Source organism: Canis aureus, chromosome 5 (assembly GCF_053574225.1).
Source record: "Canis aureus isolate CA01 chromosome 5, VMU_Caureus_v.1.0, whole genome shotgun sequence".
Taxonomy (NCBI): domain Eukaryota; kingdom Metazoa; phylum Chordata; class Mammalia; order Carnivora; family Canidae; genus Canis; species Canis aureus.
This window is the reverse complement of record NC_135615.1, coordinates 34,590,035-34,606,997: the sequence shown is the minus strand read 5'-3', so window position 1 is coordinate 34,606,997 and position 16,963 is coordinate 34,590,035. Positions and strand designations below refer to the sequence as shown.

Here is a 16,963-nt window from a genome sequence, read left to right as displayed (position 1 = left end):
GAAAACATTGCTGAAATACATAGGCCATTAGAGGTCATTTTGCTTCAAATTTTTGTCTTCTTGGAACTTAATCAGGAAGTTGAATACACATTGTATGTCTTTTTATTTGCAATTCATTAAATTCTACTTGAAAATACTCGTAAGTGTGGAAGGCACACAAAGGAGGGCCCAGGCCTTGCCCTCTGGAGATGGGAGCAGAGTGTGCACTCTCCCATCTCCGGCAGCGTCCAGGAAGTACGTGCGTGTGAGCTCAGGTGGTGCCGAGGACACCGCCCACCCCTTTGTACCTAGAAGTTCGGCAGAGATGTAGCTTCTGCTCATGGGCTTCCCGTGAGTGTGGACGCAGCTGCAGGTGTACAGACACGTGGAGAGGCAGGCACGCAGAGTGTGGTGCTGCTGGGCACGGAACAGTCCGGTTTTGTCGAGCTTACACGTTTTGCTCTTCCAGGTCAGATTTCTCGGGTTTCCCTCTTCCCTACTCTTGTAGGTATTAAGTGTAGTTGCGGGAAGTGTCCAGTACTTTTGCCTGAAGCACACTAGTTGAGAGAATTTTGAAAGCACTTCTATTAGCATATAGTTCATTAAAACTGATTTATTATATTGTATGGTAGAACTTAAAGGCTGCGAATAATAACACTTCATTTATGGGAACTGTTTTCCTTCTCTACAGATTTGGAAGTTTTTGAATAAGGTAGGCTTATTCCTTGCCGTGTTAAAGGAGAAATGTTCCTTTGAACAAGTGCCTGTTCTTGAATCCTGTACTCTGCTGGGTGGCCTCTTATATTGCTGGATCGTAGTTTCGTCTATCTGTAGAGATGTGAAAATAAGTTCTTTAAATATTTTACGTGTAAGAAATGAGAATTTAAGACATGACAATTGACTTTGGAAGAGTTTCTTCTTCATTTTGAACAGAATCTTCCTTTTCAGGATTCTAAGCTGCCTTCCTCGGTTCGCAGTACACTTCTGGAACTGTTTGGTCAAATAGAGAGAGAGTTTGAAAACCTTTATATTGAAAACTTAGAATGTGAGTATTTCCTGTGTTAATAAACTTCTATACAGTTTTTGGGTAGACCTTCACCACTGTGTCTGCTCCTACTCAGTATCATGTGTAGTGACGTAGAATCCCACAGACTTAGTGACTTCAGGCTCAGTAGTCAGAAGCCTGGCGTGGCTCTGTCACCACACTAAAACCCAGTGTCGGGGTGCTGTGCTCCTGGAGCTGTGAGGGGGAGCCCATCTCCGGCTTGTGTGCCATGTGGCGGGTTGCAGTTCCCTGCAGTGTGGGGACGGCGGTGGCCGTCTCCCTGTTGGCACTCCTGGCATCTCGAGCCTGACTCACTCTTCGCTTCGAAGTCTTTCGACTCCACCTTCACAGCTGTCAGTGGCTGGAGTCCTCCTAGCACGTCCCAGGGCCGTTCCTCGGATGGGAGGGGAGATGCGTCACCGGGTCATGCAGGGTGACCTCCCCATCAGAAGTCCTCCCCTTCATTGCACCTGCAGGGCCCCTTCAGCATGGAAGCAATGTGCCCACAGGTTACTTTTGGGTTGGGTACTATTGTGCCAGCCTCACTTGGCCACATTGCGATTTTATGAAAAATAAATGCATCTCATAACCACTCCTACACAAAGTACACTGTATATTGAGAATTTCCTGAATGTATTATCTGTTTGACTTATTAAAGGTAAATCAAAAGAATTTTTTAATTAGCTTATTAGCTGTGTTTTTTCTTTTGAAATTTTATTTTAGAAGGAATGCCTGCCTTTGCTTAAAGAATCAAGCAGCATAGGGGCTCCTGGCCAGCTCAGTTGGCTCTTGATATTGGGGTTGTGAGTTCGAGCCCCACATTGGGTGTAGAGATAACTTGCAAAAAAAGAAAAAGAAGCAATATAAGAAGATAATTACCATTATTACCCTTGCCTGTCGACCTATTCCATTCTGCAAAGGAAAACATTTTCTGCATTTTTTTGCTTTTAGTTCTTGTGATTATTTTTGTAAACGTAGTTCACTTTTAACTTGTCAGCTTTAGGCCATGTGCACTCAAGCTTCCCTGTGGAACATCAGGAAACAAACCTGTCCTGTACCTACTCACTGTTCCATGACTTCACAGTGCTAATTATTTTTGTAAGGTGTGTGTTGATAAAATCTATACTATGCAAATGTAACTATAATCTGCTCTTCATGCTTTCTACCATTATTTCAGAATTGAGTAGTAGTAAACAGCATTTGCATTAAAATAATTTTTGCTCTAGAACTAAGTGATGTGATTGAATCTGTAGTGAAGAGAATGTAATCCCATGTCATTTAAACTCTGCTCTTGGACAATTTAGTGTTTTGTTTTTGGATTCTTATTTAAGTTCATCTTGGAAATTTATAGAGGGAGAAATTATTCAAAGTTTTTATGAAGTAAAAATTAGGTACCATGCACTGCTTCTGATTTTTTTTTTTTAAAGATTTTATTTATTCATGAGAGAGACCGAGAGAGAGAGGCAGAGACACAGGCAGAGGGAGAAGCAGGCTCCCTGCGGGGACCCTGATGCGGGACTCGATCCTGGGACTCCAGGATCACGCCCTGGGCCGAAGGCAGACGCCAAACTGCTGAGCCACCCAGGGATCCCCACTGCTTCTGATTTTTAAGGGTTTTTTTCTTTAAAGTATCAGTTGTAATGACCTAAGTGTTAGTGAGTGTCTGTTGTGATGTAAGGCCTTCTGTCTTATGAATTCATGCAGTTAGTTGAAGAAAAGAATAGGATTACAGGGGTGCCTGGGTGGCTCAGTCAGTTAAATGTCCGACTTTTGATCTCGGCTCAGGTCTTGATCCTCAGGGTCATGAGTTCAAGCCCTGCCTTGTTCTTCATGTGGAGCATACTGAAAAAAAAAAAAAAAAAAAAAAGAACAACTATAGGGTCACAAATGACCAATGCTAGAGGTACTTTGAGTTTATACAGTTTCATGCTGACTGGTTTTGATGGCGCCCCCATGGCCTGTGAGCGACAAGCAAGAGCGCTCAGGTGGATCAGCTCAGAGCCTTTGCCCTCAGCCTCTCCGTGGCCTGACCCAGCCCCTTCATCTCCCTGGAGCCCGAGGAGAGGGTGCCCGGTGCTGGGAGGTGGCATGGCGTAGTGGCAGGTGCACGGTCCTGGCGCGGGGGGATGTGTGGCCGCGTCATGGTCCTGCCGCATTGCTGCCATGGCTGGGGTCTGTGGCCAGGTCCCTTCCCTGGGTGTTGCTCATCCCTGTGGGTGGACGAGGAGGCCTGTTCCGGAGGCCTTGGTGCCAGGAAGAGCCTCAGCTGAGTGTCTGCTGATTCTCTTCTTGATGACTAATGTCCTTCCTCTTCTTGCGCTGTGGCTCCGTGCTTCCTAGTTTCGTCTCCTCACTGTCCCTCAGTTGTTCGTCTGTTGTATAGGATCCTTGCTTGGTGCTCTGTGGTGCCACACAGCAGTGGCCGCGCTTTGTCATGGTGTGTGTTTACCCCAGTTTCAGCGTCCTCAGCTGGACTCTACACATTTCACTAAATTTTGGACGGCCTCAGAAAACTGTCCATGTAGAGAGTAAAGTACAAAGGCCATGAGCTGGAGTGCAGTCCAGGAGCCATGCTCCAGAGCCCTGATAGCACAGTCCTCCCACTGGGGGGGAGCGCGGGAGGGAGGGGGCTCCGAGTCTCTGACAGGCGTCTTGAGTTTTTTGAGAACTCTCTGAACTGTGATCTTGTGCCTCAGGGGCACGTTCATACCTGCATTAGAGGTACTTCTGTATTGACGTTCTTTTGTACTCAGGTTCCGGAAGTGCGTGCCTTACGTCTTTGAAAACCACTTTTTTATTCCCAGTGCGTAGGGAAATCGAGACTCTGAATGAACGCTTAGCAGCTGAAGGACAAGCCATCGATGGTGCGGAACTGAGTAAGGGCCAGCTCAAAACGAAAGGTGAGGGCGAGCGCGCCTGATGGGGTTGCCCCAGCCTTCCCCCCGGGGCCTTCCCCCTGGGGTTGCCCTGCTCCCCGCCGGTGGGGGCGCGTGGGACTGAGCGCGGGCCGTGGACTGATTTGCTCGGTGCTGTCAGCAGTCCTGGGCTGGCCTGGGCGGAGAGGGGGGAGGAGGCCCTGGGGAGCCCAGCCTCTTGTTGCCGCAGTGCTGTGGCTGCCTCACCCGCACGGACAGACGCACCCTCGGCGTCCACCGTCCTCCCGTGCGGGATGAGAGCCGGAGTTGGCTGGCCCCGGCCTGCCCCGCTGAGGTCGGCCCGCCCGGCGGCTATGCGCGTATCCCGACTGTCGCTTCTCTGTCTCTGCAGCCAGCCACAGCACCAGCCAGCTCTCTCAGAAACTGAAGACCACGTACAAGGCTTCCACCAGCAAGGTATGCCGGGCGCTGGCCCTCGGGCCGCTCCTGTGGTATTTGCGCTGCGCTGACGTGTACTTGAAGCTGCACATTTTCCAGTTAGAAATGTGTAACCGGCAAAGAGGAGCTTCTGGTGTGTAGAGACGCTGGGCTTTTGCAGGGAGTACTCTGGGTGTGCACACCGGCCTGCTGCTCCGCCCGGGTACTTGCTGACGGTCAAACGTGTTGTCATTTTTGAGGGAAGAGACATTTTGCATTGTTCTGTGGCTTGGGGCAGAGGCTCTGCGTGTGGAGAATGTGCTGCCGGGAAGCAGCGAAGATGCGCTTCTGAGCCACAGCCACGTTTTCCCGTTTAGCTGCCTCTTCTTTCTCATTTTCTAAGTATCCTATCTTCCTGAAGGTCTGTCTCCAGGGCTCATAGGGACACTTGTGATATTTTGGTTTTTAAAAAATTATCTTGTTCTGACCCTCTGAAAGTGGCAAGGATTTAATTATTTGGAAACAAGTTTACCTGTGAGGAGGGAGTTCTGCATTAAGGTAATATTTTGCAGTAACTTTGTGTGCATTTTTACTTTGGAGTGTTTTGAATATACAAAAGATAAATTAATTCATGACCGTAACAAATGGACGTTCCTTTTGCTAAACCTGAGGGAAAAGTTGAAATTTGTGGTGAGTGTGCTGTGGCAGTGTAAGTAGTTCTTGGTAACGTCCTGCGTTTCCCATTGTTTTCCTTGGGCTTGGAGTTACTGAGCAGGACATCCACGGTGAGGTTAACTGCAGTCAATAGAGCACATGCGGTCCTACGGCTGCTTCTGTTGATTTGAAAATTTTTAGTACTTCTTCGTTATTAAAATATGAATGTAGATTGCATTTTCTAATACGAATGTAGATTACATTTTCTTGTGTTTCCTTTGATAACTCTAGAGTAACAGTGCTTAATTAAAAAATTTATTATGTATTTAGCTTATATTTAAGTTTTTAGATGTATTAACATTAAACTTTTATTCAAAACGTGTTGTAAGATTATGTTCTTCGTCATCTGACCTCGGTATGTTATTTTGAAGTATATTGTTCATTCCACTGGGTACAGCTTATTTATACAATGTACAGTGTTAGAATTTGGGGACCTTTAGGGTATTGCTGAAGTAGAAGATGCAAGGAGTGTGTAAAGTTATCCCTTATTGGCATTAGTGAAAACCAAGATTTGGGCCAAGGGAAGGATACAAACTAGAATACTCTGCTTTTAAAAAAAATGTATTACAATATATTTAAAGCCCCAGTCATTTTAGATCTTTCAAATTAATGTCCATGTATAAGAAACATGCTATTACTGATCTTTATTGTGCGCAGAAAGGAATAATATTGTGAGATGTTGTCTAAAACTTGAGGAAGGACTCTGATACCAGAGTCTGACCCATGGACTCTGATCCATGCTGCAGCGTGTGTTCTTGGTGGTAGCACGAGGCGGGAGCGCACTTAAAGGCAGCAGTACTTGCTTCCTGACTCAGCCCTGACGACGAGCAGTGTGCTCGGTGCTTGGTGCTCCCACGTGCGCTCAGCGGACCAGAAGAGGCCTGCCTTCCTGGGCACCTGAGGACGGGCCGCTCGTGTCTGCCGGGAGGAAGGTGTGCCCGTCTAAGTGGCAGTTGCTGTAGAGAAACTTCCGGAATGTACATACATGTTTTTATTTTTATTTATTTATTTATTTTTAAAGATTTTATTTATTTATTCATGAGAGACAACAGAGAGAGGCAGAGACACAGGCAGAGGGAGAAGCAGGCTCCATGAAGGGAGCCCGACGCAGGGCTCGATCCCAGGACCCTGGGATCTTGACCTGGGCCAAAGGCAGACGCCCAACTGCTGAGCCCCCCAGGCGTCCCTCATACACGTTTTTATAAAGATAACTCACTCTCACTGTGAAAAAGCCCTTCCAGTTTTGTTGAAGTGCTTTAGGTTGTATCTTAATTAAAACAATAACTAGGACGACAGGTGAAAGCATCACTTTGTCACTTCATTCTGCTTTTCTGTCATGAACATTCACTCTGAGTGATTCAGTCTTTGTGGAGCCTCTGCTGTCTTGAGGGAGTCAGGATTTTTAAGAACAAAGAAGCGTAGTGAGCGTTTGGAAGCAACACATGAAGTGATTTGTTACAACATTAATGAATTGCATATTGTCTGCTTCCAAAATCCCACCAGACCCGGGGTTGGCATGAGTGTTGAGTGGTGACGTTCTGTTGTTCCTGCGTGCGTGGGGTTGGTGAGGAGTGTGGCTGCAGTGGCTCATGTCTCCGGACAGCCACGTCTGTGTGAGAAAGGGCAGGAGGCTTCAGACTTACGTGAGGCGGGCTCCGCACCTTCTCGGGCTCCATTCTCTCCCGTGTTTCATTATTGAACGTCCTGGTGGCACCTTACACCAGCAGAGAAATTGTCCTGTGTGGTGGGGTCAAGTGTCACTAGTTTAGATGCGATAGGAGCTTTCGGAAGGAAAAAGAAGATGATGGGTTTGCGTTTGAGCGAGTCCTTTTATAAAATTCAAACCGAGTCAGACGAATTTCTGCCGAAAGAGTCCGTCTTCGTTACACATGTTGTATTAGTTCTCCTCGGCTTCAGAGGACAGTTGGATTGTTCACACCCAAGTTGATGTAACAGTGGATCGTGTTGTAATGTCTTTATCCTAAGAATGAATTTAGACTGATTTTCTGGGCTTTGTTAAATCAGTGTTCAAAATAGCTGTTTAATACCACAAAGTTGTCTTTTTCACTTGATTTTATAGTTTCATTATTCTGATTAATCTTTTATTCTGATTTGCTTAAACGCTGAAAAGCCATTCCGTCTGAGAACAGTTTAAAAACCAAACTCTGAAGAGTTGTGTTTCATTATTTCCTTTCTCATGCACTTTCTATTTTTCCTTGTAAGAGAAAGTGAGATTTGTTTGCTGTGTGTATCATACGAGACCATTGTCACTCTCGTGTGTACCTTTGTGGTTCTCCTGTCTGTTCCCGTCGGACTGTGAGCTGCCCGGGGCCGGGGCCGCTGTTGCTCCATGTGCATCTCCTAGAGCAGTGCCGGCCCCAAGCACGCGCTCAATAAACAGTATTGGACAAACCTTGTCTGTTAGAAGTGTCGTCTTTGGATTCCTCCCCACCTTGGGCTCTTTTCCTCCTGATAATATGTGGTTGGTGTAAATTACTAAAAATGGGGAAAAAATAAAATTCCCCAATAATTCAAGCAATTTTAAGGGTGTGGGTATACCTTCCCGACTTTCATGTCCTGGCAGCTCTTTAAAAAAAAAAAAAAAAAAAAAGAATCTGGAAATTTGGCTGATGGTTTGGATTTGTAGAAGAGCCTTGCAGCGTGTAAACAGAACCTTCTCTTCTCCGTGGGAGGACACACGTGATTCGCCAGGGGTGTCAGGGTCTTCCGAGGCCTTAGGATGGCCTTCGTTCTTTGTGACACCCAGCTGGAGGGATGCTGCTGCTTACACTTACGGTGTGTTCCCTTAATGCTTGAAATAGCCCGTTCAGAGGCTTACGCAGTTCAAGAGCTCTTACTCAGTTTTACCTTCTTTTTTTTTTTTTAACTTAAATGCATTTGGTCAGTAAATTGTCTATAATACTCCTTCCCGTCACGGTTTTAGATTGTCTCCAGCTTCAAGACCACCACGTCGAGGGCCGTGTGCCAGCTTGTGAAGGAATACATTGGCCACAGGGATGGCATCTGGGACGTCAGCGTGGCGAGGACACAGCCCGTGGTGCTGGGCACTGCGTCTGCTGGTGAGTCCGCAGCTACTCCCTCCACTTCGGGCACAATAGCCAGTGCAGACGCCTGACCTGCCCATGTTGGTGGCAGCGTTGGCTCTGGACGCGGGCAGGAGGCCGAGCAGTCATTGAAACCAAAGCACGTGGCCCTGCGTGCTCCGTGGGTGTCGCTGCAGTCCACTGGTGTGATGTCGTGTGTCGGCGTGAGCAGACACTGGCATTAGGTCAGAGTACTGTTCTCGGCAGCGTAAGGGAGAATGTCGTTTACACAGACCAGGTAGTTTTTTGATTGGCTTTCTTGTTACTCCCAGTTGAGTGCGTATCTGCTTGAATTGTGAGGCACGGCCGAGGGAGGGGCTGTGTGGTCTCGTTCTAGGATTTAAGTGGAAGCAGGACCCCTGGTAGCCCTGTTTGCCTGTGGGACTCCCAGGGCAGGCATCAGAAATCCTTTTTTTCTCGTTAAAGTAAAGATGTTTTTTTGAAAGCTATCCAAGGTGTATAACCTAATACTCTTTCAGATTAAAATTGCTAAAGTTAAAAATGGTGCTCACTTGTTGAAAATGACCTTTCTACCTTGTGAGAATTTACTAGGTTCTGCTTTTTATTTTTTAAGATTTTTGTTTATTTATTATTCATTTATTCATGAGAGACACAGAGAGAGGCAGAGACACAGGCAGAGGGAGAAGCAGGCTCCATGCAGGGAGCCCGACATGGGACTTGATCCAGGGACCCCGGGGTCATGACCTGAGCCGAAGGCAGATGCTCAACTGCTGAACCACCCAGGGATCCCTGGTTCTGCTTTTTAAAGAAGTAGAAAATGTTGCAGCAGTTAGAATCACGAAGAAAGTTCTCTTTCTTGTTTAAAATTGTATTTACACACGAGCATTTCACCATGTTTGGAAATTACAAATAAATGAGAAAGAGTCCTTTTTTGGTCCCAGAATTTTTTTTCTTTAAAGATTTTGTTTATTTAACACACACAGCCTGATGTGGGGTTTCGTCCCAGGACACTGGGATCATGGCCTGAGCTGAAGGCAGATGCTTCACCGACTGAGCCACCCAGGCACCCCTATCTCAGAAATCCTGTTTGGATCATTTGCATTTATTTCCCAGATTTTCATGTTATATGAGAAGAAAGGCCCAAAAGAATATTCTTATTTTAAATAATTCGTAACTGAATTTGGGTTTGCATTTCATTGTTCCGTGATACTCTGGAAAGTGTTAATTCAACAAAACAACAGTCTTGTCCTGTAGGGACTCAGGCGAGATGCAGTCAGTGTGACAAGGCGCTGGGAGTCCCAAGTCCCTGGTTTTCTATTTACTACTTCCTGGCCTCAGTTGACAGGTCACCAACTTCTGTCTCCTCGGAAATGGTTTGATTAGTTAATTATATATTAGTGTAGAAGAGATGCTAGTGAAAATGTAACTTCTCCCTTTTATTGAAATGGCCATAAAGTTGGTGATGGGTCAGTTACTCTTGTTCTTTGGATCTTGCAGATCACACGGCTCTGCTGTGGAGTATAGAGACGGGGAGGTGCCTCGTCAAGTACTCAGGCCACGTGGGGTCAGGTGAGCAACCCTGAGCGTGCGGCGTCTTCTGATGGGAGGTGTGCTGATCTGGCTGCAGGGGGCAGGTGGGTCCGTGGTGGGTGGTCAGGGAGGTGCTGTGCCTGGAGCAGTGTGAGCCGCCCTGACCGCAGGTAGGACTTGGTGTGCGTTGCCTTTACCGTTGCCTAGAAAGCCCCAGGTCAGCGAGTTTGGAACTGAAATACATGTTTGTCAAAGGCCGAGTGTTCATTTCAGAGGTTCCTCTTCAGCCTGATGCGGCTTTGCGTGTAGTGGGGCCCTGAGGGGCTGCTGTCCTCGCTGGGCTTCCTGCCTGCATTTCCTGCTGCAGCAGGCGCAGCAGCTTTTCCTGCCCCCCTGAGTGCCCCCTGCGGGGGCCCCTTCCTGCATCTTGCACACTGCCCTCTGGGGGCCCTCTGCGCCAGCCTGTGTGCTGCCTCCCGGCTCCCTCTCCCCCCCGCACCACAGACAGGTCCAGGGGGTGCCTGGCTTCACCCCACAGCTTGGTGTGCCCCCACCTGCGGGCCTGGGTGAGCCCCCTTCGTGCAGCGGGGGCGTATCGGTTGTCCTGTTGGGGCTGTGAGCCACACCCCTCCGTCGGGGTCTCGTGTCCTTTCACACGGAGTCTCTTCTGGGGGCTGCGGAACGGCGCCTGGACAGGTGGAGGTGGTGCTCAAGTGAGCATGCGCTGCAGCCTTTGTCTCCTTGCCGCGTGTTTGTTCCTCGAAAGACCTGTATACGGTTAAACGTGTACATGTTGCCTACGAATGAAGCGGATGTTTGGCCGCCTGTAAAGTACGACTGCAGTTCCCTGCCTCCTTACTCCACTTGCCCAACACGGAGCCACTTTAACAGCTTCATGTATTCTGCTTTTTTCTTCCATTTTTCTGAATAGCCTGTTTTATTATTTCTGAATTTTTGAGCTTTAGACGAGTGATTCTTCCTGAGGCACCGAGGACCTGACCTGCTCCCTTGCCACATATGTCACCCTCCACTCTTGTCCTCGCCAAGTAGCTGCAGCGTGACGCATTGTCAAACGGATACTCAGATTTATCTAATTAAGGCGATGTGTGTATTGTTCACAGCTGTCCACGTACGTGCTCTACTTGCCATTGCCTTTTTATTTGGCTGGTTTTTGTGTATCCCAGACTTATCCCTGTGCTCCACCCCTCGTGTGACATTCCTTGCCCGTGGCCAGACTCAGCGCAACATCTCTGTTCCCTAGTTGTCGCTCTTCTCCCTTCTTTGGAACCTCCCCTCCTGCTGGCAGCTTTGACCCCCAGCTCTTTCGGGGTGTCCTACACGTGTCCCTTCCACGTCCCTTCTGTGCCAGCACATGGCGTGTGGCGCCGCCCTGGGTTTGGTGAGGCCGGGTGACACGCAGTGGGACGTGTCTGGCCTTCCCTTCCTCTGCGGCCACTGTCCTCCAGGGCACCGTGTGTGTGTCGCTTGTGTCTTGGCTTTTGCTTTCCCCGCTGGAGGGTCCCTTGAACCTAAAGGGTGGAGTTCTGCCCCCCGGGATTTCTCATCCGTGTGACTCACTATAGGTGGTGCGACACGTGTCCGTCCTGGCTGGTTCCTCGTGTGCGGGTCTCCTGTGCACCTGCCCTCTGCCTCAAGGGTCCCATGCTGAGCTGCGCAGCTGCCCCTGCTAGAGCCACTGCGCCCACCTGGAGGCCTCCGTGCAGGAGCTTGTCCTTTCTCCGTGTGCTGTTCCTCTGACGTTTGTGTTAAAGTCGGCACACAAACCATGTACGGATCGGGTGTCTTCGAAGCTCCCTGTGGAGACCACGTGTCTGCTACCGGGCTGGCCCCTGGGAGTTGAGCTAGCTGCGTGTGGGGGCTGCCGCCAGTCTTTGATGAGGGTGCTTGCGGGGCTCCCTGTCCTCCCTCTCTGCATTAGCCACGATGTGCTGACTGGGGGGCGGTGTAGCTCCAGCCCGCCCACTGCCCGTGGCTCCTGAGCTTGCCTCCAGTCCTGCGCCTGTTCAGTGGCATTGTCCCTCGGTGAGATCTGTGCTAGGTGTCATGTATTATGCCGGTGTAAACAGTGCTAAACATAGCCAGCATGGCAGCTGCGAACAGTCATTAAGCGCCTGCTGTATGCCAGTTCTTGGCCGAGCACTCAGCACGTGTTCTTTCACGCATACCTCACGGGGCCTGTGAGAGAAGCTGTGTCTGTGCCCCGCGTCACCAGGAATGAGCTCCAGGTCACATAGACGTCAAGGCGCAAAGCGGCTGCTCATCTTACAGTTGCCTCTTGACACTGGGGCGTTACTCCACATGGCCGTTGGTAGTTTAGGCACAGCTGCCACTGGCTCTTCCCACAGTGATCTGTCGTCTAGAGTTAATAGGGTGTCTTCTAGCATTTCCAGTTCCTCAGAAAAATAGAATCCCAGTGACGTAGTTGGCTGAATCTTCCAGAAAGCCCTTGCTCCGGTTTGCTGAAACTCCTGTGTATTCTTTTGCACACCGTGCACGTGCTCCCGTGTGGGTGTGAGGGCTGATGCCCGGCGTGCCCTGACCCAGTTCAGCTCTGTTGGGGTGACTGGGAGACAGGGTTGCCGGTTCCCCAGGATGAGCTCGCTGGGGGCAGGGAGGTCCCGGCGACCAGGCCCCCAGCCTCCGCGTGCCCCCGGCCTCCGTGTGCCCTCAGCCTCCGTGTGCCCTCAGCCTCCGTGTGCCCCTGGCTTCCCTTTGCGTGCCCCCCAGCCTCTGTGTCCCCTGGCCTCTGCCTGCCCCCCAGCCTCTGCGTGTCCCTGCTTCCGCGTGCCCCACAGCCTCCATGTGCCCCCGGCCGCCATGTGCCCCCCGGCCTCCACGTGCCCCCAGCCTCCACCTGCCCCAGCCTCTGTGTGCTCCTGCTGCTGTCTTGCCCCTGGACTCCCTCCTCCGTCATGCAATCCAGTGCAGGAGCACCCCCTGGGAAGATGGTGGGCAGATTACCACACCTGGAGGAGGACGCTGTCCGCTCTGATCCTGACCTGCTCCGAGCTGGCAGGGGCCTGCCTTCTTCGTTCCTGGGGGCTCCTTGAACAGGACAGGAGGAAGGGTGGGCTGTCACCCTGCGCCTGCTGTATTCCTTGTCCATATGTCGTCTAAGTGTGGTTTCTGTTTCATCCTGAAGTATTTTAACTCTAGGTGATTTCTTTATCTATGAAAAGAAGTAGATTATTCGTATTCTTCTGTGTGGCCTGTACTTTGTCGACATGATAGTTTATATTCAGTTGTGTTTTTGTGTCTCTAGTCTCTTATGTGTTTATTCGTTGCCTAATTGAATGGATCTAATATTGAACTATTATAATTCTTTTAAAGTTTCGTTGTGATACATGCTGTAGTGGTGATAAGTATTTTAAACCTGTTTTTGTAATTTCTTCCTTTCTTTTTTTTTTTGCAGTAAATTCTATAAAGTTTCATCCTTCAGAGCAGTTGGCTCTTACTGGTATGTTGATTTTTTTTTTTTTTTCCTTTTTGAGCAAAGTTATTGATGATCTTGAAAGAGCTGCCTCTCACTGGTGCCTTACACAAAAGTCACAAGGTCATCAGTAGCTGTTTCATGTGAAACTTGAGAAATGGAGAAAGAAAAGCACATCGAGTAGAACTTTTTAAAACCATCATGGATTGTGAGTCAGATGAGCTCCTGTAAGAGTGCAGGTGACCCACCAGGAGGTCCTCTACGACACCCATCCTGGTTGCCCGCTTTCCTGCTCGCCCTGGGTGTTTCTCCGCCGAGGGCACTGGGTTCTCCGGAGCCCTGTCACTGCTGCTGAGTTCCTGCACACACCTGAAACCGAGAGGGGGAAAATAGTGGCCCAGGTCCTGGTGTTCTGCAGGGCCAGTGCTTTTACTCCTTTCTGAGTAGGGCTCCTGGGCTGTGGGAGTGTGGGTTTGCTACCATTTTATATAGTAGTTTTTAAAAACACTTTCATTGTCGGGCTGAGGAGTCTGAGACGCATAGTCTCCTGTGACTTTTGGGGACCCTGGCAGTGATCTTGAAGGTTAAATGGTTAAATGTTTGGAGACAGTGGAAGTCAGCAAGCTTTTTTGTGAAGGACCAGAAGTAAATGTTCTTATTTTTGAGGGCCACATGGTCTGTCACAAGTACTCCGCTCTGTGTTAGTGTGAGAGTGGCAGAGGTGGTGCCTGGGTGAGCAGCCATGGCTGTGGGCAGCCAGCCGTATCCTCACGGTGGATAGCAAAGCCTGCCTGGCTTTGGCCCGTGGGATAGAGGCTAGAGGATGAACGTGGGGCTGATCAGGTGCTTTTCCACGGGAAAAAAAAAAGTAGAGTGTGGTAGGAAAGTCACTTTGGGAGCCCCCTGCATGAACAGGCCTCGACCACAGCTAGTTGATGCCTGAATGAGCAATTGGGGAATAAAGTAAGGGGGACTGTCCACCTTATGAAGTTGTTGGGTGTGTGACCGTGAAGAGGGAGACCAGTGACTAGCAGAGGTGGGGCAGGGAGGAGATGAAGACACTTGAGAAGAGCTGCTGGAAACCGAAGCAGAGCACATGGTGCTGGAGAGAGGCCTGTACGACGGGGGCTTGCATGAGGTTAGCCAGGGAGCTCCTGTGACAGCACAGGAAATGTGCACCACCCACACAGGCCGCTTTGGGGGACATCGGCGGCCATGGAGAGGAGTAGGATGCAGGTACCCGGTGAGGGTGAGTGCAGATGCCTGTCTGGCCTGTCCCTGGGCCGGTGTGTGCCCTCACTGCCCTGTCTTTCGGCTCCGTCTGAGTGGCACCTTGCACACTTGGCGGGGGCAGGTAAGGTCTCAGCACTCACGGGGGCCCGGCAGGTGGTGAGCCCATCCATATGGAACGGAGGGAACACACACTTGCACGGGAACGCCTCGGAACCCTCATGGTCAGAAGCTGCAGCGTAGCGTGTGATGGGTTACTAGAGTCCTGAGGTTAGATAGATGGTGGATAAAATGTAGGTGTAAATTTTGCTTGGCCCTTTGTAGCTTTTTACCCCAAAATGAAAGGGGGGATATATTTTTTTAAAGATTTTGTTTATTTTATTCATGAGAGACCAGAGAGACCGAGAGGGACAGGGACACAGGCAGAGGGAGAAGCAGGCTCCATGCAGGGAGCCCGATGTGGGACTCGATCCCAGGACCCCGGAGTAATGCCCTGGGCTGAAGGCAGGCCCTAAACCACTGAGCCACCCGGGCTGCCTGGGGGAATATTTTTAACCACTGTCTTAATCATACACTGAACCTCCTGTCAGTGGCTCAGGATCCCGGAGTGACAGAGCCTAGCAGAAAGCACATTTTACATGTGTGCACCTTGGGTAATTGTCCCCTCATTTCTGTCCTCAGCTTCTGGAGATCAGACCGCCCACATTTGGAGTTACGCTGTCCAGCTGCCGACACCCCAGCCCATTGCCGACACTACTGTAAGCAGCACCTTTACTTACCCTGAAAGCGCGACACGGGGTATGTTGGTTGGGTTCTGGACACTTGCAAAGCTTAGGATAAATCTGTAGTACCTTGTGGATTGGATGTATGTGACCCCCCTGCCCCCTCATCCCACAGTTGGACGCCCTAACCTGCCAGTGTGGCTGTATTTGGAGATGGGCCTCTAAGGAGGTGGTAATAAGGTCCTGAGGCTGGGGCCTTGGTTCCATGGGGTTAGTGTCCTTACAGACACAGAGAGCTTGTGTGGCAGCCGTGGGAGGACGTATTGACAATCCAGGAAGGCCCTCACTGGAAACCGAACTGGCTGTGCCTCCATCACAGGCACCCCATGTCCACACAGGCCAAGACGGTATTGAAAACGCGGGGCTTTCATTTACATGTGCATTGTTTGTTCTCACCCCACTTTCCTCGAATACTAAACATTTGCCATAAATATTTAAAAGTTGTATCCTTAGGTCATGTTTCTGTTGGTAAGGTAAACCGTGTAAGTCCGTTCGTGTGATTATCGTGAGGTTTTGCTGCAGTTAGGGAGAGGTTGTGTACTGAGGCTTATTTTTTTTTTTTTTAATTTTTTATTTACTTATGATAGTCACACACAGAGAGAGAGAGAGGCAGAGACACAGGCAGAGGGAGAAGCAGGCTCCATGCACCGGGAGCCCGACGTGGGATTCGATCCCGGGTCTCCAGGATCATGCCCTGGGCCAAAGGCAGGCGCTAAACTGCTGCGCCACCCAGGGATCCCGCATACTGAGGCTTAAACCGCAGAGCCTTGGCTGACCTTTGTCCTGTTGGGTGCAGCTGTTCCCCTCAGCCCAGCACCCTGTGTTTGTGGCCACACGGAGACCTCGGGCGACCTCCCCAGGGAGACCCCTCCCCGGTTTCCCCTGCTGGGCAGTGTTCTGCTGTCTGGTCTTCCCGAGTGGTTAGCCTGTCCTGTGCTGCAAACGCGGGTGGAGACCCGCCAGGCACCTGAGCGCAGGAGGAGCCTGGCCTGTGTGCTCAGGCCGTAGTTGGACGGGAGGATGGCATGCCTTTACATTCAATTGTAAATTTTTTTAAGGGTTTATTTATTTATTAAAGATTTTACTTATTTATTCATGAGAGACACAGAGAGAGGCAGAAACACAGGCAGAGGGAGAAGCAGGCTCCCCTGCAGGGAGCCCGATGTGGGACTCGATCCCGGGACTCCAGGATCCTGTGCTGAGCTGAAGGCGGTTAGACCGCTGAGCCACCCGGGCTGCCCAGGATTTATTTTTTTATTTGAGAGAGAGCATGAGCGAGTGGGGGGCAGTGGGAGAGGGAGAGGGACACTCAAGCAGATGCCCCACTGAGCTCAGAGCCCAACATGGGGCTCAATCCCAGGACCTGGTGATCATGACCTGCGCCAAAATCAAGAGTCAGTCGCTCAACTGACTGAAACACCCAGGTGCCCCCAATTTTTTTTTTTTAAAGCAGTTTAAACATCGTTCTCTCTGCAGATGGACTAATTAATAAATTGCAGTGGTGAGTAAGAGTTTTCTTTAGTGAAGAAGTCTGAACGGTTCATTTTTAATTGAGTGCATCTTTATCGCAACATGTTCTCTCATTATGGAATAATCAGACTTATTCTTAACTTAGCCTTAGTCGCTTAAGACTTCGTCGCTTAACATAGGTGTTCACTCAGGAAGTACTGCTGACAAAGGACAGGGCAGAGGGGAGGCCAAGGTCCCCTCAGAGGATTCAGAGAAGGAAGGCGTTAGCTGGCTGTGGATTTGTTTTCAAAGAAAGAAAGAAACATGCCAGTTCTGGCAGAGGTAGGGAATTATGTCCGGTACTTTGATGAAAACCAAGTAGAGGGCAGCCCGGGTGGCTCAGCGGTTCAGCGCTGCCTTCAGCC

General features: G+C 49.8%; 1 protein-coding gene across 15 annotated transcripts in view; it reads left to right on the top strand.

Moving 5' to 3' along the window:
• WDR37 (WD repeat domain 37) overlaps positions 1–16,963 on the top strand; it is an 88,740-nt gene that overhangs the window by 13,471 nt on the left and 58,306 nt on the right. For 11 of the 15 annotated variants that reach the window (XM_077897351.1, XM_077897356.1, XM_077897349.1 and 8 more), the window contains 7 exons: positions 928–1,024; positions 3,829–3,924; positions 4,292–4,356; positions 7,976–8,111; positions 9,594–9,665; positions 13,060–13,104; positions 14,989–15,065. In XM_077897351.1, the coding sequence (XP_077753477.1) occupies positions 928–1,024; positions 3,829–3,924; positions 4,292–4,356; positions 7,976–8,111; positions 9,594–9,665; positions 13,060–13,104; positions 14,989–15,065 (588 nt within the window). Of the gene's footprint in view, positions 1–927; positions 1,025–3,579; positions 3,746–3,828; positions 3,925–4,291; positions 4,357–7,975; positions 8,112–9,593; positions 9,666–13,059; positions 13,105–14,988; positions 15,066–16,963 lie in introns of those variants that run through there. The other 4 variants (XM_077897355.1, XM_077897354.1, XM_077897352.1 and 1 more) reach the window with 3 other exon arrangements.